This window comes from Mastigoproctus giganteus, chromosome 3, assembly GCF_048544385.1.
Source record: "Mastigoproctus giganteus isolate SK-2022 chromosome 3, ASM4854438v1, whole genome shotgun sequence".
Lineage (NCBI taxonomy): Eukaryota > Metazoa > Arthropoda > Arachnida > Uropygi > Thelyphonidae > Mastigoproctus > Mastigoproctus giganteus.
In genome coordinates this window covers 121889357-121911569 of record NC_143577.1, presented here as the reverse complement: position 1 = coordinate 121911569, position 22213 = coordinate 121889357, and the positions used below count along the sequence as shown (strand labels likewise).

General features: G+C 37.4%; 1 protein-coding gene across 1 annotated transcript in view; it reads right to left on the bottom strand.

The window, feature by feature from the left end:
• The window catches only part of LOC150088255 (intermembrane lipid transfer protein VPS13A-like), a 3009916-nt gene that overhangs the window by 2427955 nt on the left and 559748 nt on the right, over window positions 1-22213 (bottom strand). The window contains exon 16 of the mRNA XM_090370087.1: window positions 393-460. Coding sequence (XP_090226213.1) covers window positions 393-460 — 68 coding nt within the window. The remainder of the gene's footprint in view (window positions 1-392; window positions 461-22213) is intronic.

Below are 22213 nucleotides of genomic sequence, written 5' to 3'. Positions count from 1 at the left end.
TTTGGTCTTTTCCTCTTCACCTGACCAGGCGTCTTGAAGAGAACCACTCTACACGTTCGTCGCCACCTAAGTGACATTACAGGGCTTACCATTGAAAAGGTGTGCATGAGTGGATTTTAGGGAGGCAGACCAACCGGACTTCTCCTAAATCTTCTGTAATAGAGAGATATTGGATCCATCAGTGTTTTAGGCTGAGTGTCTGATAACACACAGGATACCTGTTCCCTTCTAAGCCCCTAGGTGCATCTTATACATGGGGAAATACAGTACTAATAATTTTGCACAAAAATAATATATTATTTAACTTCAAATTCTATATACAGGCTTATAATCTCTCTAGAAGTTCACTTTCTATTCAATTAAAAATAAAATTATATCTGGCAGGAACTTACTTTTGAAAAGAACCATGTTCTGGAATAACAAAATATGGTGATTTAAGGTCTACACTCAGATGAATGGTCTAAAAAACAAATCAATATAGGTAACTGAAACTGAATGCATGTGTACACAATTCATTCATAAATGAAACATTATTTAGCATAATAATATAAGATCAAAGTACATTTTTCAACATTTCATTAAAGCATGTTTTTATTCTGGTTAGTGAGCATCAATATATCTTTGATTTCAAGATTCTGCTCCAAGATACAACAAAGTGTAACAGTGAAGAAATAGTTATATTCTCTTTACATCCATCAGAAGTAAACATTAAAGTGTTTCTCTTAGTTGAGGCTCCTGTCATTTTTAAATCCTCAAACAATCAACTAATCATACATTTTATAGGAATTACAATTAAAAATATATGATTTCAATTAAGTATCGAAATGACAAAAATGTTACAGAAATATAATGTCATTGAATAATTCATCATTAAATAACACAACATATCTTTCAACATGGTGTATATCAATTTTTCTTAGGATATGCACATGTAAACTAGCATATCATATATATACACTGAATGATCACTGAATTATGACCATCCCTATGAAAGTTGAACACGATTCATTGACCACGTGAGGTATGAGAGTGCGCAGTTAGTCGACCTATGTAGCATTGATAAGGTGTCAGTGGTTCAGTCGGTAGTAAAATTCTGAGCGTGATGGGCAAAAGAAGCATTTATCAGATTTTGATAAAGAACAGATTGTGGTTGCTCGATGAGCTGGTGCCTTGATTTCCCAAACAGCTGAAGTGGTGGGGTGTTCGAGAGCCGCTGTAGATAAAGTGTACTAGGAATGGCATTAAAATGGTCAAACAACGACCCGACGGCAAACCTGAAAAGGTCAGTGAAATGTTGATGTTAGAGGTGAGTGCTGGGTCCGACGACTCACAGGTGAACAGATGCAGCACTGTTGAAGAGTTGACTACCCAATACATCATGGGCCAACCCGGAACAATATCTGGCATGACCATGCATCACACACTCACACATATGAGGCTATACCGGCAGGCAACCCCTATGGCATCCTCTCCTAACCAAGGTTCATCAGCGTAAAAGACTCGTCTGGTGAATGCAAGTTGGACATTAGAAGACTGGAAGAAGGTGTGCTGGTCAGATGAGTCATGTTATTTACTCCACACCGTGGATGGTCATGTAAGGATTTGGCGTCAACAACATGAGATCCTTGATCCATCATGCATGGTATCAAAAATGCAGGCAGGTGGAGGCATGGGGCATGTTTCACTGGCAGGAACTTGGACCTCCCAGTGCATGTGGAACAATGTATCAGTGGTCTCTGCTATCGTCAACTTTTTGCTGACTGTGTACACCCCGCTATGTTACACTTTTTCCCAAATAGTGATGGTGTCTTCCAAGATGACAATGTGCCGGGCCATCAGGCACTTGTTATTATTATTATTATTATTATTATTAGCCATATGGTGCAAGGAAGCCTGAGGCTTATGCTGCACCAGCCAAAAAAAATTCCCGCATTACCCTGAGAGAGAGAGAGAGAGAGAGAGAGAGAGAGAGAGAGAGAGAGAGAGAGAGTCAGAAGTAGAAGGGAATCACCAAGAAAGCAAGAAAGAGAAGAATGATGATATCCAGCTCAGACCCAATCTCACCAGATATGAGCCCCTGAGGTTTGTGCAGGAATGGTGTGAGGAACACAGTTCTGACATCCAGCATATCGATTGGCCTCCGAACTTCCCAATATCAATCCCCTGGAGCACTATATAAAGGCATATCAGGCATCTGATACTCCATACCTGCATTGCTGACCGCATTACACACACACACACACACACACACACACACACACACACACACACACACACACACACACACACACACACACACACACACACACACACAGCTTGGTTGGCCATACCTCCCAAAAGCTTCTGACATCTTGTTGAATCAATGTCATGTCAGATAGCTGCTGTACTGAGGGCAAAAGGAGGACCTACAAAGTATTAGGTAGATAGTCATAATTCAGTGATCACTCAGTGTGTGTAAACTAGCATATCATATATATATATATATATATATATATAGTGTAAACTAGCATATCATGCATATATATATATATATATATATAATAGTAAAATGTAACAGTTAAGAAGCAAAATAAGCAGAAAAAGGAAAATAACAAAAGTTATGTCTAATGCTCCAAAACGTGTGCAGTGCAGCAGTAGAGGAAGCAAAAGGATATAAATTATGTGTGGTTTGTAGAATAAATAAAGTGTCTGTGAAAATGGAAGTGAAAAGTCAACAAGGTGCCAGAACTAAGAGAAGTTTAAGGGATAGTAGAAAGTGGAAGCGAAGTAGTGGTTAAACAGGTGAAAGAATTTGAAAAAACCTAGTGCAAAAATGAACTGGGGCTGAGGGGAAAAAAAAAAATAATAAGTAAATAAATAAATAACACTATATTCAGATATGGGAGGGCAATTTTAGCAAGTGGTCAAATCAGGGGATGGCAAATATGCATAATCTGAATATAGCAGATGAAAATGCGATATATAGCCAGGAAATTCATAAGGGGACTATTCCTGACCATGTATCAGGCACTATGTTTCCATACTTGTCTGTAGTATTAGAAAAAGGGGGCAAATATGCAGCCTTTTAAAATAATACTAGTAGACAAGTTAGTCCCTACACAGTGTAAAAAATGTAAATTAAAATAAATACAAATATATACAAATTTACAAAAGTATAATGTGGAATATAATACAAATGTATGTGAAGTGCATAAAAAAGTATAGACAAGCAAATGGTATAGGGAAGGAGAAGGGGAGAAAATATGTTCAAAAGAAGGCGAAAAAAGTGATAGGATTTCGGATCGATGGGGCGTTTGTATCATGATACGAATGCTCCGTGTGTTCCCTGATTAATTTCCTGGCTATGTATCATATTTTCATCTACTATATTCAGATTATGCATATTTGACATCCCCTGATACTCTTGTTAAAATTGCCCTCCCATATCTAAATATAGTGTTATTTATTTATTCATTTACCTATTATTATTTTTTTTTCCCACAGTCCCAGTTCATTTTTGCACTAGATTTTTCAAATTCTTTGATGAATATATATATATATATATATATAGTGTAAACTAGCATATCATACATTATACATATATATATATATATATATATATATATATATTTTTTTTTTTTTTTTTTTGAATACTACTTTTAAGCCAATGTTCTATATTTGTTAAATTTTCCTTTGCAAACAATGCTGCATTTATGATATTGTAGGATGAACAATTAAACATTATATGCACATTGATATATTAGGTCAAGGTTCCAATAGATTTCGGTTTGCAAGTAGTGGTGAAATTATTTATTTTTTTTTGTAAATTTTTTTTGGCAGGAAGCATTACCGGTAATTAAGGCCGAACTAATTGGCTACTGTAGTTGTACTAGCAGTTGTTGGATCGCCTATAGTTCCATGTTAACTATTAACATGGGATCAAGTTAATAAAAATATAAAATAGGAAAGTGACTTTCTTTCATATGGCAGTCTCTCTGCTACTTTCTTGGGGGCTTTGAGCAGATAGATAGCCATACTAAAAGAATTCCAAAGACATACCCATTTCTGTGGTCTCAAGAACAGTTTTGCTTTGTAAGTACTCATGTTAAGTTGTGGATTTCCTATATTAATAATTCAAGTAAATCAAATAAATTTTATAAACTGTAATTGTTAATTTTTGGTTAACTTTAGTTTTAAATTTTTGATTATTATTAGCTGCAAACTGGGACTGAGACCCAAAGCCCGATGGGTATGCATCAGAGTAAATATAAAAAGTATGTAGGTATTTACTTGTGATCAGTATGGCTGTAGGTTGGTGTGAGAAAGGATGTGCAAGTTGCCCGGGAGCCTCTTTATATGAGGCCGGGGCACCATTTGGTCTGATTTGTTGGTTGTTCTGTTTTTAATAATAATATATGCTTAAGGGAGGGTTAATTTGCAATTAGGCGACCTGTATTCAATTTGTAATCGATGGTTAGGGATTATGGTGAATACCTATATAGATGTTTGGGTAAATACAATTTAAGGATTACATTTTTTTTTTTTTTTTTTTTTTTTGTAATGTTATCCACTGGACAAGGACTGGTGTAACCTTTCTATAGTATAACAGCCCATGTATGCCCAGTGGGATAACTATATACAAATTTACATACCCCCCATCGGTGATTTTAACCTCGGATACTTTGGCCTTTATTATAAGCTGTAGGCATGGTGTAGTGTGTTAGCTTTTGTTGTTATTTGTATCCCATTTGTTATTTAACGTAAAATATTCAACAAAGTTAGTGCTATGAAGTGTTGGGATTGTTATGGGATTTAATATAGTCGGGTCAGCATGAGAACTGCTATTATAGTTATTGTTCTATTAGAGATTGAATTTGAATGTCCAGGTTGCAGTGCGGTCAGACAAGTGAGCCTTGTCTGAGTGCAATGAACCCGGGGGTCTAATAGGGGCCCAAACAGTTGCTCTGTGACCCTATTAGGATTAGTGTTGGGGTGATGTAGGGTTAAATTGGCTTGAATGGCTGTGGTATCTGATGAACTTGACAGGCATTTTTCTGAATTAAATTAGTTTTTAGTTTTTGTAACGCATCCGATATGTTTTCCTGGTTACTACAGATGTGTATTATTCCATTAGTCTGATTTCTGATTACATTACCATGTATTCGTTTAGTCTCCCAGTTTGTGAATCTAAAGGCTTGGAAGTCAAAATTATCTTTTTTGTCGAAATGTCCTGTATAGATTTTATTTTCTTTGATAGTTATTTCGCTGTTGAGGTATATGGCTTGTAGATGGTGCTTGGGTTGGTACATTCGATGATCGGGTCTGTGGGATATATTTCTAGTGCTACTTTGTCGAATTTATCACAGTTGACAATTAAGACATCAACAATGTATCAGAAGAAGGTTATGTCGTCTTTAATTTTGTTTTCGTAGTAGTGAAAGTAAAGGTTGGCAGTGGAACTCGAGCTGCTTGCTCTCATTGCTGTCTCCCATAAGTATGTAGTTATTGATTATGCATAAATTTATTAAGTCAAGCCAGTACTGTTTACTACAGCCTAGACTTTCCTGATGGCGCCTCCGTAGCCAGGTGGGAAGGAGCAGCAGTGCGTAACACATGTTTCTTGATTAGACCGGGGTTCGAGCCCGTCACCACCAAATACAGAGGATGCGGAAAGGTCAGGAAATGACCACCGCATATCCCAGAGCAATATGGCCTTAGTTGCTAATGCTCCTAAAAACCAAATAACAACAACAACAATAACAACTTTCCTGATTTTCTTCGTAGTAGTCTGTAACAACTCTTTTTAAATTATTGTGTGAAATGCTGGTAAATAGATTTTTAAAGTCGTTTGTGTACACTGATATTATTATTTTTGATGTATGCTATGTATTTTCTATTGGCTGAGATGAACTTGGCATTGGTGAGGTTGGTAGATATTGTGTTTAGTTTGGCCTCTAGTTTAGTTTTTCACTGGGGTTTTTGATATAGCTGTTCCTGCATGTGGTGATGAATCTGCAGCCTACTGGATCTTTATGGAATTTTGGGATCCAGTAAATAAAAGGAAATCTGGTGTTATCTATTATTTTTAATTTAACTTTTTTGTGCATGGCTATTAGTTTTTTAGTAATAGTATTATGGGCGGAGTTGGTGATTTTATATGTTTCGCTGTTGTTCAGTTCTTTTTCATGTTTTATATGTTCTTTTATATGTTTTATGTTGTTCAGTGGATAACATTGCAAAAAAAAAAAAGAATTTTTTTTGTAATTAAAGTAAAGTTTTGTAAGTAAAATGTAATTTAAAAAAAAATGTAATCCTTAAATTGTATTTACCTAAACATCTATATAGGTATTCACCGTAATCCCTAACCATCGATTACAAATTGAATACAGGTCGCCTAATTGCAAATTAACCCTCCCTTAAACATATATTATTATTAAAAACAGGCCTACCAACAAATCAGACCAAATGGTGCCCCAGCCTCCCATAAAGCGGCTCCCAGGCAACTTGCACTGGGTTTCTTGCACCAACCTATAGCCATACTGATCACAGGTAAATACCTATATACTTTTTATATTTACTCTGATGCATACCCATCGGGCTTTGGGTTTCAATCCCAGTTTGCAGCTAATAATAATCAAAATTTTAAAACTAAAGTTAACCAAAAATTAACAATTAAAGTTTATAAAATTTATTTGATTTACTTGAATTATTAATATAGGACATCCATAACTTAACATGAGTACTTACAAAGCAAAACTGTTATTGAGACCACAGAAATAGGTATGCCCTTGGCATTCTTTTAGTATGGCTATCTATCTGCTCAAAGCCCCTGAGGAAGTACCAGAGATACAGCCATGTGAAAGAAAGTCACTTTCCTATTTTATATTTTTATTAACTTGGTCTCACGTTAATAGTTAACATGGAACTATAGGCAATCCAACAACTGCTAGTACAACTATGGCTAGCCAATTAGTTAGGCCTTAATTACCAGTAATGCTTCCGCCAAAACAAAAATTTACACCAGCACCACTCGCAAACCGAAATCTATCGGAACTTTGACCTAATATATATATATATATATATATATATATATATATATATATATATATATATATATATTAGTGTAAACTAGCATATCATATACAGTGGTGGACAAAAAAGCTGCATCACCTTAAAAAAGTAACATTTATAGTGAAACATATAAGATATTGCTTGATTACAGTCATTTTGTTTGTTGCAAAATAAAGGTACTGCATCAGTTAATCAGTTAACGCTTCTATGCATCAGCTGTTTCTATTAATATGACGTTGGAAGGGTATACACGCTCATTAGTATCCTATTTTGTGGAGGTGTAAGCATTGCTCCATATGTTCAGTTGACACCAAGAAAAAAAAAGAAAAAAAGTGTAGCTATTGCTCTGTCCCAGGAAGGGCTTTCTACACATGCTATGACTGATAAAATAGGCTGCCACTCAACAGTATCCTGAGTGCTGAAATTAAAGCATGACATGAAACCGGTGATGTGAAGAGAAGACCTGGATCAGGCCATAACAGAGTGACTATGCCTTCCCAAGATCGATATTTGAAAAGGCTATGACTTCGTAATCATCATGCTAGTGCTCCTGATCTAAACTGGACTTTGAGATGCCCTCTGGTGTTGAAACAAGTGCACAAACTATCCAAAGGCAGCTTTTGGAATGTGGTCTGCATGCCTATCAGCCCAAGAAGAAGCCTTTGTTGACCCAACAAATGAGGAAGAAGCAACTTGCTCGGGCTAAAATGCATGTTTCGTGGACAAAAGAGCAATGTAACACCGTCATCTTTTCTGAAAAATCGAAATTCGACCTGCATGGCTTGGATGGGAAGCGATATGTCAGAAGACGAAAATCGGAGGCACACCATCCTTTTTTTTTTTTTTTTTTTTTTATGAAACCCCCAAACACGAAAGGTATCAAAACCTATAGTATTAGTACCGTGCATTGGTTGAAGGCAAAGTATGGGGAGAGGGGGATGCCGGAAACTTTGCTCTAGAGACTAAACATGGGTTTTACCACTTCAAGCCTCCAATAGGCAAAGTGGTGGTATTTCACCGGTTGATGAAAGTCATCTACCATCCTGACTGCATAACACCGATTGTAAAGTTCCTCACCGGTCAGATGGTCTGGGGATGTATAACAAGCAAAGGTGTGGGTGAATTAAGTTTATTAATGGAACAGTGAATGCAGAAACTTACACTGATATCTTGGAGGAGTGCCTGAAACCCGTTATTTGGGATCATCACAAAGATGTCCAAAACTCCATTTTTCAACAGGACTTGGCACCTTGCCACAGAGCAAAATTGGTAAGTTTTATGCTATTTAGATTTAATGATGAGTTTGTCTTCTTGTCTCACAAGGCATAAAACATACATACACCAATGTTTTCTCTCATTTTTCTCCCTTAAGGTGTAGTCATACCTCAGAAATGCTGGCATTATAAAGTTGGACTGGCTTGGCAACAGTCAGATTTGTACCCTATTGAAAATTGCTGGTACATAATGTTGTCTAAAATTGCTCAGAAGAAGCCAACAAGTAAGATTCAGCTGCAGGAGAGCATTTTAAGGGTGTGGTACCATGAAATTGGGCAACCCTATATCCAGAAGTTGATTAACTCTATGCCAGATCGTTGCAAGGCTGTAATTGCAGCTCAAGGAGGAACAACAACATTTTGATGACTTATTTTGCTGATTTACAGTACATAATACTGTTACGTGTACTTGTCACTTCAGTTTGCACATGTAAATGCAATAAAATGTATGTTTAGTTGTCATGATTGCCATTTGCATGATTTTTCATATTTCCATTAATTACACATTTTACCCTTTGGGAAGATATTTACGGAAATTAGGTATATCAGGTGGAGTCTTTTTATTGGATTTCATTCACAGAGATATATATCCCATCTAACAAATGCATTTTGAACATTTCTGAGAGTTTTTTTGACTGCCACTGTATATATATATATATATATATATATATATATATATATATATATACATATATATATATATATATATACATTAAAAGTCCGAAAATCCGGATGCCAAAATCCAGCCACCCGAGAATCTGGATTTTTCGAAAACTCACAAACTTTTTAAATTTAGTGGACTTTTTTGTGTGTGTGAGTGCCACAGCCACCCAGCGACAACAAGCGAGCTCGCAGTCGCCATTTTGAAACGAACAATCAAACTGTGGCTTTGTCCTACTCTTTCCATTTACCATATATACTATACATATTTACAAGCCCATAATAATGGCTTCTAAAATAGATAAACTTCATGGTGTGAAGAGAAAGAAGAAAACGTTGAAATTGAGTGACAATCTTGATTAAGAAACTAGAAAGTGGTGTGAGCAATGCTGTTCTAATGGAAACATACAGCATCAGAAAGTCAACAATTTACGATATAAAAAAGGCAAAGAATAAAATTCTAGATTTCACAGACTCGTCTGAACTTTACAATAAAATTGCTGAGAGAAAAAGTTTACATCGGCCAAAATTAGAGAATCTCGATAAAGTGTTGTACGAATGATTTTTGTTAAAACGATCGGAAGGTATGGCTTATTGCCAAAGCAAGGTCTTTTAAGGAGAAAGTGAACATTGAATCAGAGTGCACATTTAGTGATGTATGGCTTATTGCCAAAGCAAGGTCTTTTAAGGAGAAAGTGAACACTGAATCAGAGTGCACATTTAGTGATGTATGGCTTAGGAATTTCAAGACTCGTCACGGTATTAGACAGTTAGATATTGCTGGAGAAAGACAGTAGGCTGATACACAAGCAGCAACAGAATATAGTGCAACAATTGAAAAAATTGTATCTGACTATGACCTTACAGATGATCAAATTTATAATGCTGTTGAAACAGCAGTTTACTGGAAGTGTTTGCCCACAAAAACTTTGGCTGGAAACCAAGAACGAAATGCAAGAGGGTTTAAGTTTAATAAGGAAAGAGTAACCATTCTTATGTGTGCATTAGCACACATAAGAATGGTTACTCTTTCCATTATGCTTCAGGTCAGCATAAAATTAAGCTTTTGGTGATTGGTAAATTTCAGCGCTCATGGACCTTTAAAGGAATTGTGCAGTTACCTGTGATTTAAAGCAATTGTGCAGTAAAGCCCAAAAGAATTCTTGGATGGACAAAGATATATTTTGAAATTGGTTTGTTCATGATTTTGTTCCATCAGAACTTGATCAGAACTTGAGAAAATTGTGGAAGCCTGCAAATACAAAGTGCCTGCTACTTCTAGACAACTGTAGGGCTAACCCACATGAATAAAAATTAGTGTCTGATTGCAGGAATATTTTTGCATGTTACTGTCACCAAATGTAACACCATTAATTCAACCCATGGATCAAGGAGTCATTAGGAACTTTAAATGTCACTATAAAAATGATTTTTTGATGAATATGATGCATAAGAATGTTGACCCTTCAGAATTTCAATGCAGTTTCAATCAAAGAAATAACATTTTCACCTGCGACTGCATGGAATGAAGTCAAGCCTGTAACTCTTTTAAGAGCTTGGCAAAAGTTATGGCCGAACGTAGACTGTAAAAGCAGCCCCAGTTGCAGCAGTCAGTTGGCATGTTGATTCCAGTATTGTTCTTTGCTAATTTTAGTTTAGCTGAGCCACTTCCTTAGAAGATATCTTGAAATTGTGACTCTCTTCTGAGAAAGTGGCTGAACCAAGCTAAAATTAGCAAAAAACAATACTGGAATCTCCATGCTACCGGCTGCAACTGGAGCCACTTCTAGGGTAGACCAAAAATCCATAAACCGGACATCCCCCTGTATCCTATCATTTCAGGCAGAGGCACCCCATCCACGAACCAGCACGTTTCATTTTCAATCTCGTCAAACCGCTGGTAGGCTGGACAGACTTCACAATCCCATCCAACCAGGAACTGGTACAATGCTTAAAGAACCACAGCATCAATAACCAAGACCTCCTCGTCTCCTATGATGTCACCTCCTTATACACATGCATCACCATCGCTTGTGCAGTAGACTGTTTGCTGTCGACTGGAATGTTATTGTTGTTATTTGGTGGACTCCGTAATAATTCTTAAACTGTTAGAACAGAGCCTCAAGAACTAGTTTGTTTGTTTGTTATTTGGTTTTTAGGAGCATTAGCAACTAAGGCCATATTGCTCCAGGGATATGCGGTGGTCATTCCCTGACCTTTCTGCATCCTCATTTTTTGGTGGTCACGGGCTCGAACCCCGGTCTAATCAAGAAGCATGTGCTACGCACTGCTGCTCTTGCCCACCTGGCTACGAAAGTACCGACTGGAATGCAACCACCCTCTATGCATTCCATCATTTTGGGCCCAGGCACCCCAATCCACGAAGTGGCATGCTTCATTTCCAATCTCATCAAACCGCTGTTAGGCTGGACAGGCTTCACAATCCAATCCAACCAGGAACTGGTACATTAGCATTAGCATTAGTAGAGGCATTTGATGCAAGAAAGCAAGCTTATGCAGCATCAGCCAAAAAAAAAAAGTAACATAAATAAATAAAAATAACCACTTCCACTTCACCCCTCTGTTCGTTCGAAATACCTGTCCAGCTGAGCCTTAAACTTATTTAGGCTATCAACTTCCACGACAAGGGATGGAAGTCTGTTCCACCTACCAACCACCCGCTGGCTAAAGGCAAATGCTTAAAGTACAATGCTTAAAGAACCACAGCATCAATAACCAAGACCTCCTCATCTCCTATGATGTCATGCATCGGCATCTCTTGTGCAGTAGAGTATGTTTGCCATTGACTGGAATGCAACCACACCCTGTGCAATAGGACAAAACCATATCAAATATCTGTTTAGGCAACACAGTATGCCTCAACCATTCCATCTTCATGTTCGAGAGCACCATATATAAAAAAACTTGAGGCCTTGCCATGGGTTCTCCCATCAGTACTCACTTGACAAACCTGGCCGTGGGAGAATTCGAAACCGATTCCCTTTCCAAGGAGAACCAGGGCCTCCTTCCCTTTTTAAACGTGTGGTTAAAGAGAGAGTGGTCATGTCACAATGTCAGTCTATCAGAAATCCACATGTGCCAGACAATACACAGACTATCATTCCTGTCACTCCATTGCACATCGCAGCATTACCCATTCACTAATGAACAGGGCTTTGACACATTGCTCCAACATTACTGGTACACGCGATGAAATAAATAGGGTCAAGTTCGACTTCAAAAAAATGCAGCTACTCTGAAAAGACCCTCAACTACTGAGAACTATGGCCATCATGCCGCCACAACACCAAATAATCTTCATATGATGTCCATCAACCCAACACTTCCGGTTTTGCAGGCATCGCCTGCATCCCATTTTACCCTACTCTATCGTACAGCATAACCAGAATCTTCGTAGCTACACCATTCGCACCGGGTAAACACCCAGAAGGAAACTGCAATCCACATACCCCCCCCCCCTCTGAAAACACCAATTTGGCCTCTGAAGTGAAGTGGGATCATTTACTGCATACCCTGATGGGACTGCTATGCAAGCTACATTGGGGAGGCCATCCGTCATTTCAAAGACCAACTGAGGGACTACCGCACCACCACCATCACTAGAGCTGACTTTGCCCATTCAGCGCTAGCTGCTCATTGTTGGCAGTTGGGACATGATAGCATACCCAATGACACTGAAATCATAGGCTTCTCTCGCAATTTCAAAATCTGCCATTGGCTGGAATCAGCACACATCAGCCACCAGAAGTACAATCAACACGCACCACAGCACCCCGCATACGTCCCATCTCTGAGCCTCTCACAGTCCGCGAGCTTGGCAGCCGCTTGCGACAGCAGTCATCTACCTCAACCTTCTTCCTTCCTTCTTCTTCTTCCTCTCCATCCCTCCTCACTTGATCCCTCTCTCTCTTCACTGTTCGAACATATCTAAACCACCCTCACACTTCCTCCGTGACCTCGTGTACTTACGTACTTGAAGGTCAGCAACACACATAAAAACCACCACTTTCCAGGGCTCAATTAGTTGAAAAAGACTACATACAGTAGCCGAAAGCTTCTATGTTATGTTCTTTGTTGTGCTAAATTTAATATACAGGTGACCCTCCACTTAATGCTGATAATTCGTTCTGGAAAAACAGAGCACTGGGTGAATCAGCACTAAAAGGTAAACTGCAGCCATTATCAACCCACTGCAGGATGGAAGCCTCCTCAACAATTCATGTTGAGGGAAATGGACCATAATCTGCCATGCTGGTCCAGTGCGCGGGTTGGCAGATCGACCGTATTTAGCAGTCAGGTGCTTGAACCCCGGTCTACTCAAGGAGCGTGTGCTAATCAGCACTAAGCAAGCCCCATATTCCCACAATGTAACATATGTATTTGTGAGTCACGGTCTATACCACTGAAACTCACAAATAATAAACAGTAGTGAAAAGAAGCCAAATGTCAGTCAAAATATTTAATATTAAACATCTGTACATATAAAATATTCTCTATTACATACATATATAATTATGTGGTAAGCAGGATCACATGGATGATATCCTCACCAGACTCCCCCCAAGGCTCTGAGATGACATTTATAGATTATGTATCAAAATTAAACTTAAAATGCCAATGAAAATCATAAATCTATTAATCCAATGGTCCCTTGGCTGTCGAGTTTTCATACCTTTGGTCAATTTTGGGTTGTACCTTGGCCCTCTGCCTAGTAAACTAAAAGGGGTTTTACTTTAAAATCCCCCTCAGCATTACCACTCAACAATAAAATCAACCAATCCTTCACCACTCTGAAGTGCCTGGTATGTTTTTTTTTTTCTTCTTTCGATATGATACTTCTTTTAGGCATTCATTTCCAAAAAAGTCCTGTTTCATCTATGTATCTATGTTAAAAACTTGTTGAGAAGTATAATATTTTATAATTATTGTTATACTTCTTTATTTTTATAATTGTTCTTACAGTTAAATCTGTCAGTCCTAACGCCTCTCTTCAATAATTTTAAGAAGTTCCTTTTTGAAAGTTTTGGCTCCTTCTTGATCTGCACTTCTGGCTTCTCCCTGAATTTTAAATCTATTGAACCAGCCCTTACTAGCTTTAAATGGTTTAACATTTTTTTTTTTTTTTTTTTTTTTTTTACGGTGAGCTTTCTTCAAATCATCAAACAGGCTAATTGCTTTTTGTTTAATAATATTTAACTTAGCAGAATTGTGCATTGGATATTACCTTCAATAAAATTATTTAGAAGTCTCTCCATTTCAATTATAATAGCCAGTGTAGCCATAACCAGTTTAGTTGCTTGCAGTGGAACAGCTGTCTTTCCTGCTGCTAAAATTAATTCTTTATTTTTTATAATTGTTCTTACAGTTAAATCTGCCAGTCCTAAATGATTGCACACATCCACTTGTTGCTGAATGGAATTGATTCGCTTCAAAACGTATAATTTAATTTTCAAATTGAGTCTTTTTCTTACCTTAGTAGGCTTCGTACCATGTTGATGATGAATCATGGCGGATATGAATCCGCCATGATGAATAATGGCGGATTCATATCCACCATTATTCATCTTCAAAAATGAATCTGCATTGCATTAATTATTATACAATGTTCGAGTAAACTGTCCGTTACCTAACACTGTACTGAGTGGTGACTAGACTTTGGATAAATGCATTTAATGCAAATATTACAAGCAATATACTTGATAATTTTTTAAAATGTTGATCTCGGAACTACGTAACAAGCCATCATACTGCAATTAAATTAGCGTAGAAGAAAGTTTCACTGAGTGTGTGAAAATTCCACAAGTCAGCGTGGGAAACTTTTTAATGCTGTTTTGCTATTCATTTTCAAGATATCAACTACATCAGATGAAATGCTTTTACATGCCAAACATGCCAAAAATTTAAGCTGTACACTGGTAAAAGAGTGTTATAGTGAGTTGTGACAGCATTAGTGTGAGATATGGGTTATAATATAAAAACAGTATAACAGCAAATCAGCGTAGAGTGAACCGCGTTATAACAAGGGACCGCTGTATATTATCCCCTGAATACCTATGCCTTGTGTCCATTTCCATTTTATGTGATACTGTGTGTGTGTGTACTATCTCTCTTAATAATAAAATTCTTTTCACTTGGTTGGTGCAAGCAAGAAATGACTATGCATCAAATAAAGGTTAAATAACCCATAGATTGTTTTCCTCTGTTGTTGATATTCCACCAGAAAAATGGTTTCTGCCTAAAACAAACTATGTTTTTATTAACTGGTTATGGTTTATTTTTAGCAAAGCTGAATCAGAGTGTTTCGCTGAGTCACTGCATGGCTCTGGAGACATAGAGTCGTGTTTTATATTATTATCATAAGTACTTGGATCTCAGAAATGAATTTTTATTTGCTAGTCCTAATCTTGCTCACCTGACTAAGGGCAATGAGGCTCAATTAATTAAGACTGAGGATGATTTTCAGGCTTTTCAAAAATTTTCCAAGAAATTAATCCATTGAAGGTCAGTACTGCTTGAACTTGAGGAAAGAACAGTAGAAGGCTTATAGACGACATGAATTCTGAGTAACAGTTACAGTTTAAGATGCTGAAATAAACTGTGTAATTTACCTTGTAGTTAATGAATCATGTTCCTTTGTAAACAGGATAATATTATTGGACAATTTATGTAGTTTCTTGTGACCATAATGCTATTTGTCTTCATCTCATGTTGACTTCGTAAGATCAGTGGCTCCTTGTGTCACATTTGGTCTTATTAGCATTAGCACTAGTAGAGGCACATGATGCAAGAAAGCAAACTTAGCAGCATCAGCCAAAAAAAAAAAAAAAGAAAAAAAACCTCTCCCATTTCACCCTTCCGTTCATTCCAAATACCTGTACAGCCCAGCCTTAAATTTATTTAGGCTATCAATTTCCACAACAAAGGATGGAAGTCTGCTCCACCAACCAACTACCAGCTGGCTAAAGGCACACTTCCACACACATCTATCCTACATCTATTTTTCCTCAATTTGAATTTATGCCCTCTCAGGTGATTATTCTGAGCAAGAGGAAGAACCCCATCAGTATTGAGCTTGCTCAAACCATTCAAGGCTTTATACACCTCAATCAGATCACCTTGCAGGTGCCTAGTCATATGGCTCATTGTGCCATGTGCTTGTCTTGTAGTTTCCTTGTGCCACAAATTATATTCCTGACTAGTTCTAATATAATTGTAATTAATGGTTATTCTTCAGAATGAAGCAGAGTTAGACATTACCTAGGAATCACCATGGAGACCAGTTCTGTTTCTGATTTTCTTAAATGCTACTGAAAGAGGGGGCACATGATGAAATATCAAAATTTGTAGATGATGTGAAGATTTGGAGCACAGATAACATTTAGCACTAGGCAGAACTCTCCTTCAGGTCAATTTGAACAGATTTCAGTGATGGTCACATAAGTCACAGAGTTGCTTTATTGCCACAAAGTAAAAGTTTTTACATTTGGAGGGGATGAATTTTAAAAAGCAGAGGAAAAAAGGAATTTGAGGTGTTACAATTCAGGCATACAGAAAGGTCTCCATGCAGTTCAAACAGGCAGCAAACAGAGCCATGGTGTTCTGTCATTGATTTTTAAAACAATTGCTTATATGATAGGGAGTTTATACTCCTACTGTATAGAGAAATCATGAGATATGCTTGGATTATATTGTCTACATAAGGAGGCTACACATAACAAAGCATGTATTCTTGAAAAAGTCAAAAGATGGGCATACTACCAGGTGAAACTGACACGGATACAACAGATATGTAAAATGAAATTTCGTAATTAGATAACTTAAAAGCTATCTGAATGAAGCAATATATACAGCTCTGGGAGGAAAAAATAAAATGAATGTAGATGAAATTTTCACAGCATTAAATGACCTTAGAACCAGGAGGTATAAATTCAAACTTAGGGGAAGAGATACAGACTAACTTTTCCATAATCCAGTGAATTGTTAATTCACTGGAATAAGTTAACTCCACTGCACTTAAAATCTAGTTACAACATATTCAGCAACTCTCCACATACCAAAAATATTGTAGAATTAGAATACAGTTATATTTTAATTTCTTATTCATAATGTAATCAATATCAACAGATTGAAGGAATCAAAGGCTGGAGTAATCAGCTCTTGATTGTACCAGCTTGATCACTGCATCATGTGGCCAATGTTATCAAATTCATAGCTGCCAACTTTTCACTTTCAAAAAACTGGAGATCAGTATTTCAGAAGGAAACAGGCGGTGTTTATAAAATGCAGTTATTGTCCCCAAAAACAGAAGTTTTTTTTTAAAAAAAAGCAGATTGTTTCAAAGTCCACACTGCACTAGAATTAAATATCATTAACAAAATACACATTTAATACCAAAATACAGACATAGGATTGTTTACCGGTAGACTATAAAATATAAATTTAACTAATGTAAACATGAAAAACATCTATTTTTCTGAATGAATATGTATTTCTCTTTGAACTGCCTTTTAGCTGTAGTACTAATATACTGTTGTATCAAGATACAGTAGCAGACCCTACACCTCTTAAAAAATGATGACATTGCTGTTTATACTACTTGGCAGGAAAGATAATTTCCAAACTGCATTACAAAGAAATCAGAACTCACTTTTTTTTTTTTTTTCAACTGGTTGAATATTCTCTGCCACTCAGTGTTACTATAGACAATTATTAAAATCAAAAGAATTCAGGATAGCATGTTATATTTCATGCTTCCTTGTGCACCAGTGTACACCAATTCCTTCTTTTTTTATATAATAGTGCATAAGAGGTTCCAACATTATGAACGTTCCTACCCATAAGTACTGCATATGGGTAGCATTAATCCGGGAGTAATGTATCAACTGGGTGGTACTACACTCAGGGTAAGGGAGAATGAAAAGGACCTGGGGGTAATTATGCTGTCAGATATGAAGTTTTCTGAGCAGTGCAAAAATCTGCAAGAGTAGCTCATGGTGTCTTTTCAATGATATACTGGAATTTTGCTAGCAAGGATAAGGGGGTAACTGACCTCTTGTATAACACAATGGTCAGGCCACATCTTGAGTACTGTATACAGGTCTGGTGGCCTCATTTTAGGAAAGATGTAGCACTGCTGGAATGAATATAGAGAAGGGCAACGAGTTTCACGAGTGGAACAAATAGTTGGTGTTACCAAGAAAGGCTTAAGTTCTTCAAGTTGCAGCTTCTGGAGACTAGGCACCTGCGAGGTGATCTAATTGAGGTATATAAGGCCTTGAGTGGATTGAGCAAGCTCAATGCTAATGGGATTCTTCCTCTTTAACTTAGAGGGGAACAGGTATCCTGTGTGTGTTATCAGACACTCAGCCTAAAACACTGATGGATCCAATATCTCTCTATTACAGAAGATTTAGCAGAAGTCTGGTTGGCCTACCTCCCTAAAATCCACTCATGCACACCTTCTCGATATTAAGCCCTGTTATGTCACTTAGGTGGCAACGAACGTGTAGAGTGGTTCTCTTCAAGATGCCTGGTCAGCGTGAAGAGGAAAAGACCAAACCCTCCAGCATATGAGAGCACGCCAATACAAATGGCCCTCAGTTCCCAGCAGCTTTCACTCTCCCTCTTACGGCAGCGATAGGATCAGAGTGGAAGCAGAGGGTGCTAAGAATCTCTGGGTACGACCAGGCTGCCATGCACGGAAACTGAACTTGGCCTGTTATAATGTAAGATCACTCATCGGTGAAGAGAGGATATTAGAGCTGGAAAAGGAATTAGAAAATGTGAATTCAAATATCATCTGTTTGGCTGAAACAAGAAGAAGAAATGAATCACTTATAAGTTTATCAAGTGGAAATCTGCTGTACACCAATGGAAACAGTGAAAGGAGTGAAGGTGGAGTTGGGTTTCTGGTCCATAAAGATTTTAAAAACAACATTTTGGAATTCAAAAGTACATCACCAAGGGTGTCAAGACTAATACTCAAGATTTCTCAGAGGTACAAGCTAAAGATTATAATGATTTATGCACCAACATCGAGCCATGATGATGAAGAGGTTGAAGAAATGTACACCGAAATTGAGTCTTCTAGCTGAGCAGAAAACCCACTACACTATTATTATGGGGGACTTCAATGCTAAGGTTAGAAAAAGGCAAAACAGCACAGAAAGAGGAACTATAGGAAATTTTGGAATTGGTGAAAGAAATAAGAGGTGAAAGACTTGTGGAATTTGCAGAATCTCAAGGACTGTCAGTAATGAACACTTTTTTCAAGAAAAGGGTGAACAGAAATTGGACATGGAAGAGTCCAAATGGATTAACAACTAATGAAATTGACTTCATCCTCACTAACAGAAGATATATTGTGAATGATGTTACAGTCCTGAATAAGGTAAATGTTGGAAGTGATCACAGAATGGTAAGATGTACACTTGATATAGATGTAGGAAAGGAAAGGAAAAAACTGATTCAAGTAAATAATACAAAGGTCTTTGAGATAACAGAGGAGGAGAAAAAGCAGTATATACTGGAACCTAAGAACAAGTTTGAACTTCTGCAGACTGCTCAGGGCCAAGATATCGACTAGGAATATTACAACTTTCTGAAAGTGATAAAGCTCAAGAAACCTATAGGGAAACAGAAATCCAAAGAAGAAAAAATTAGTCAAGAAACACTTGTCATGATGAACCGAAGATGACAAATGAAGAGCAAGAAAAAACTGACAGGGAGAAAATTGAGTATACTGAGTTATGCAAAGCCATTAGAAAGAGATTCAGAGAGAACATAAGAAGATTTAACACAAGAAAAGTAGAACAAACATTAAGGGAAAACATAGGATTTAATTCAGCAGCCATGAGCAGTAATACAGAAAGACAAATGATACTGAAACTGAAGAATAGCGATGGTGTACTTATAAACAGCAGAGAAGGCATAATCCAAATAGCAGAAGACTACTGTAGAGAATTATAGAAGGAGCGAGGGAATGATGCCAGCAGTGGGGAAGATTGATTGCAAAGTAGCAACACATACGACATACCCGATATTCTTCCTGATGAGGTAGAACATGCATTGAGAAAATGAAGAATCGGAAAGCCCCGGGGGAAGATGAAGTTACTGTAGAGTTGTTAAAATTGGGAGGAAGAGACATAACACAAAAACTGGCAAGGCTCTTCACAAAGTGCATTAGAAAAGGTGTGACGCCTAAGCAGTGGAATAATGCAATCATAGTTTTGCTGAATAAGAAAGGAGATAAATCAGAAATTGGAAATTATAGACCAATTAGCTTGTTATCCCACATCTACAAGTTGTTCACAAGGGTCATTACTAACAGATTAGAAAGAATACTTGATGAGAATCAACCGAAAGAGCAAGCTGGCTTCAGGACAGGATTCTAAACTATGGATCACCTTCACGTAATATCACAGCTAATGGAGAAAGCAAATGAATACAAAACACCATTATGCCTGGCATTTGTGGATTATGAAAAGGCATTTGACTCCATACAGCATAAGGCAATGTTTCGGGCACTGGAAAGACAAGGCATAGATACCCCATATATCATGATTTTGAAGAAAATATATGAGAGTGCTACCTCCTTTATTAGACTAGACAAAGACAGTAGCAAATTTAAAATCGAGAAAGGAGTTCGACAAGGAGACACAATATCTCCGAAGCTGTTTACTGCTGCCCTTGAGGAAGCTTTCAGAAGATTAGACTGGTCGCAGAAAGGAGTCAATGTGAACGGAGAGTACCTAAACCATTTTTGATTTGCAGATGACATTGTGGTCATAATCCATGGTCCCAAAGAATTAGAGGAAAATCTTAATCAGTTATGCACAGTTAGTAAGGATTTTGGACTAAAGATGAATATGGCTAAAACAAAAGTAATGATGAACAAGTATGCCACAGAAAGGGAAATAATGATTGAAGGAGCAGTAATTGAAAAGGTGGAGTCATATACTTATCTGGGACACGTTATTAGCTGTAATAATGATAAATGGCTGGAAGTCAAGAGAAGAATAAATTTTGGATGTATAGCATTCAGGAAATATAGTCACATACTGAAGAGCAATATCCCAGTTTGTCTGAAACGTAAAATAATGAATCAATGTATACTCCCAACCATGACTTATGGAAGTGAAACTTGGGCACTCACCAAAAGAATGGAAGAGAAGCTGAGAACTACACAGTGAAGAATGGAACGAATTATATTGGGAATCAGACTGTTAGATAAGAAGAGAAACACATGGATTAGGCAGCAAACTCAAGTAAAGGACATTCTTATCAAAACTAAAGAACTAAAATGGTCTTGGGCAGGACACATAGCTCGAAGACATGATGACAGATGGACTAAGAAAATAACAGAATGGTACCCAAGAGGAGCTAGAAGAAAACCTGGAAGACAAAGGCGTAGATGGATAGATGAAATTAATGAGTTTGTGGGTAGTAAATGGATGGCCAGTGCTCAAAACAGAAGGAACTGGAAAGTTGCTGGAGAGGCCTTCATCCAGCAGTGGATTGAAAATGGCTGATGATGATGATGCCTCAGATTACTCATCTTAGGGGACATAAATTCAAACCAAAAAAAAAAAAAAAAAAAAACACTAGTGCAAGTTTACACATTTGCTACCTCTCAGCCTATCTGCTCAACATTTTCAGATCGTGTTGCTGTAGCATACTATCATTACTGTTAATTAACAACCCTGCCAACCTTTGAATAATATGCAATCTTAGACATCAGCCCTGATAGACCTTTATCATTATCAGTGATAAATATTGAAAACAACAATGGGCCCAACACCAAACCCTGAGGGACTCCACTAATAACATTAGTCTACGTAGAGCAGAACCCATTGATTACCACTTTTTGTCTTCTTCCACTCAACCATCCTTTTATCCATTTTAGCAACTTGCCCTTAACTCCATACTGCTCCAATTTGTACAGTAGTCTTCCATGTGCATGGTACCAAAAGGTTTCCTAAAATCCAAGTATAGGATATCAAAATTATTCTTTGCATCCATTTCCTTTGTAACCACATCATGATCAATCAAATTTGTCAGACGACCCATGCTGTGTCTGAACTTTAACTGCATCTTGTCTAGATGATTCTGCATCACTTCCTTAACCAGTGACTCCATTATTTTCCATGGAATAGAAGTTAGAATAACAGGTCTGAAATTACCCGTATCACCCTTTGATCCCCCCTTTG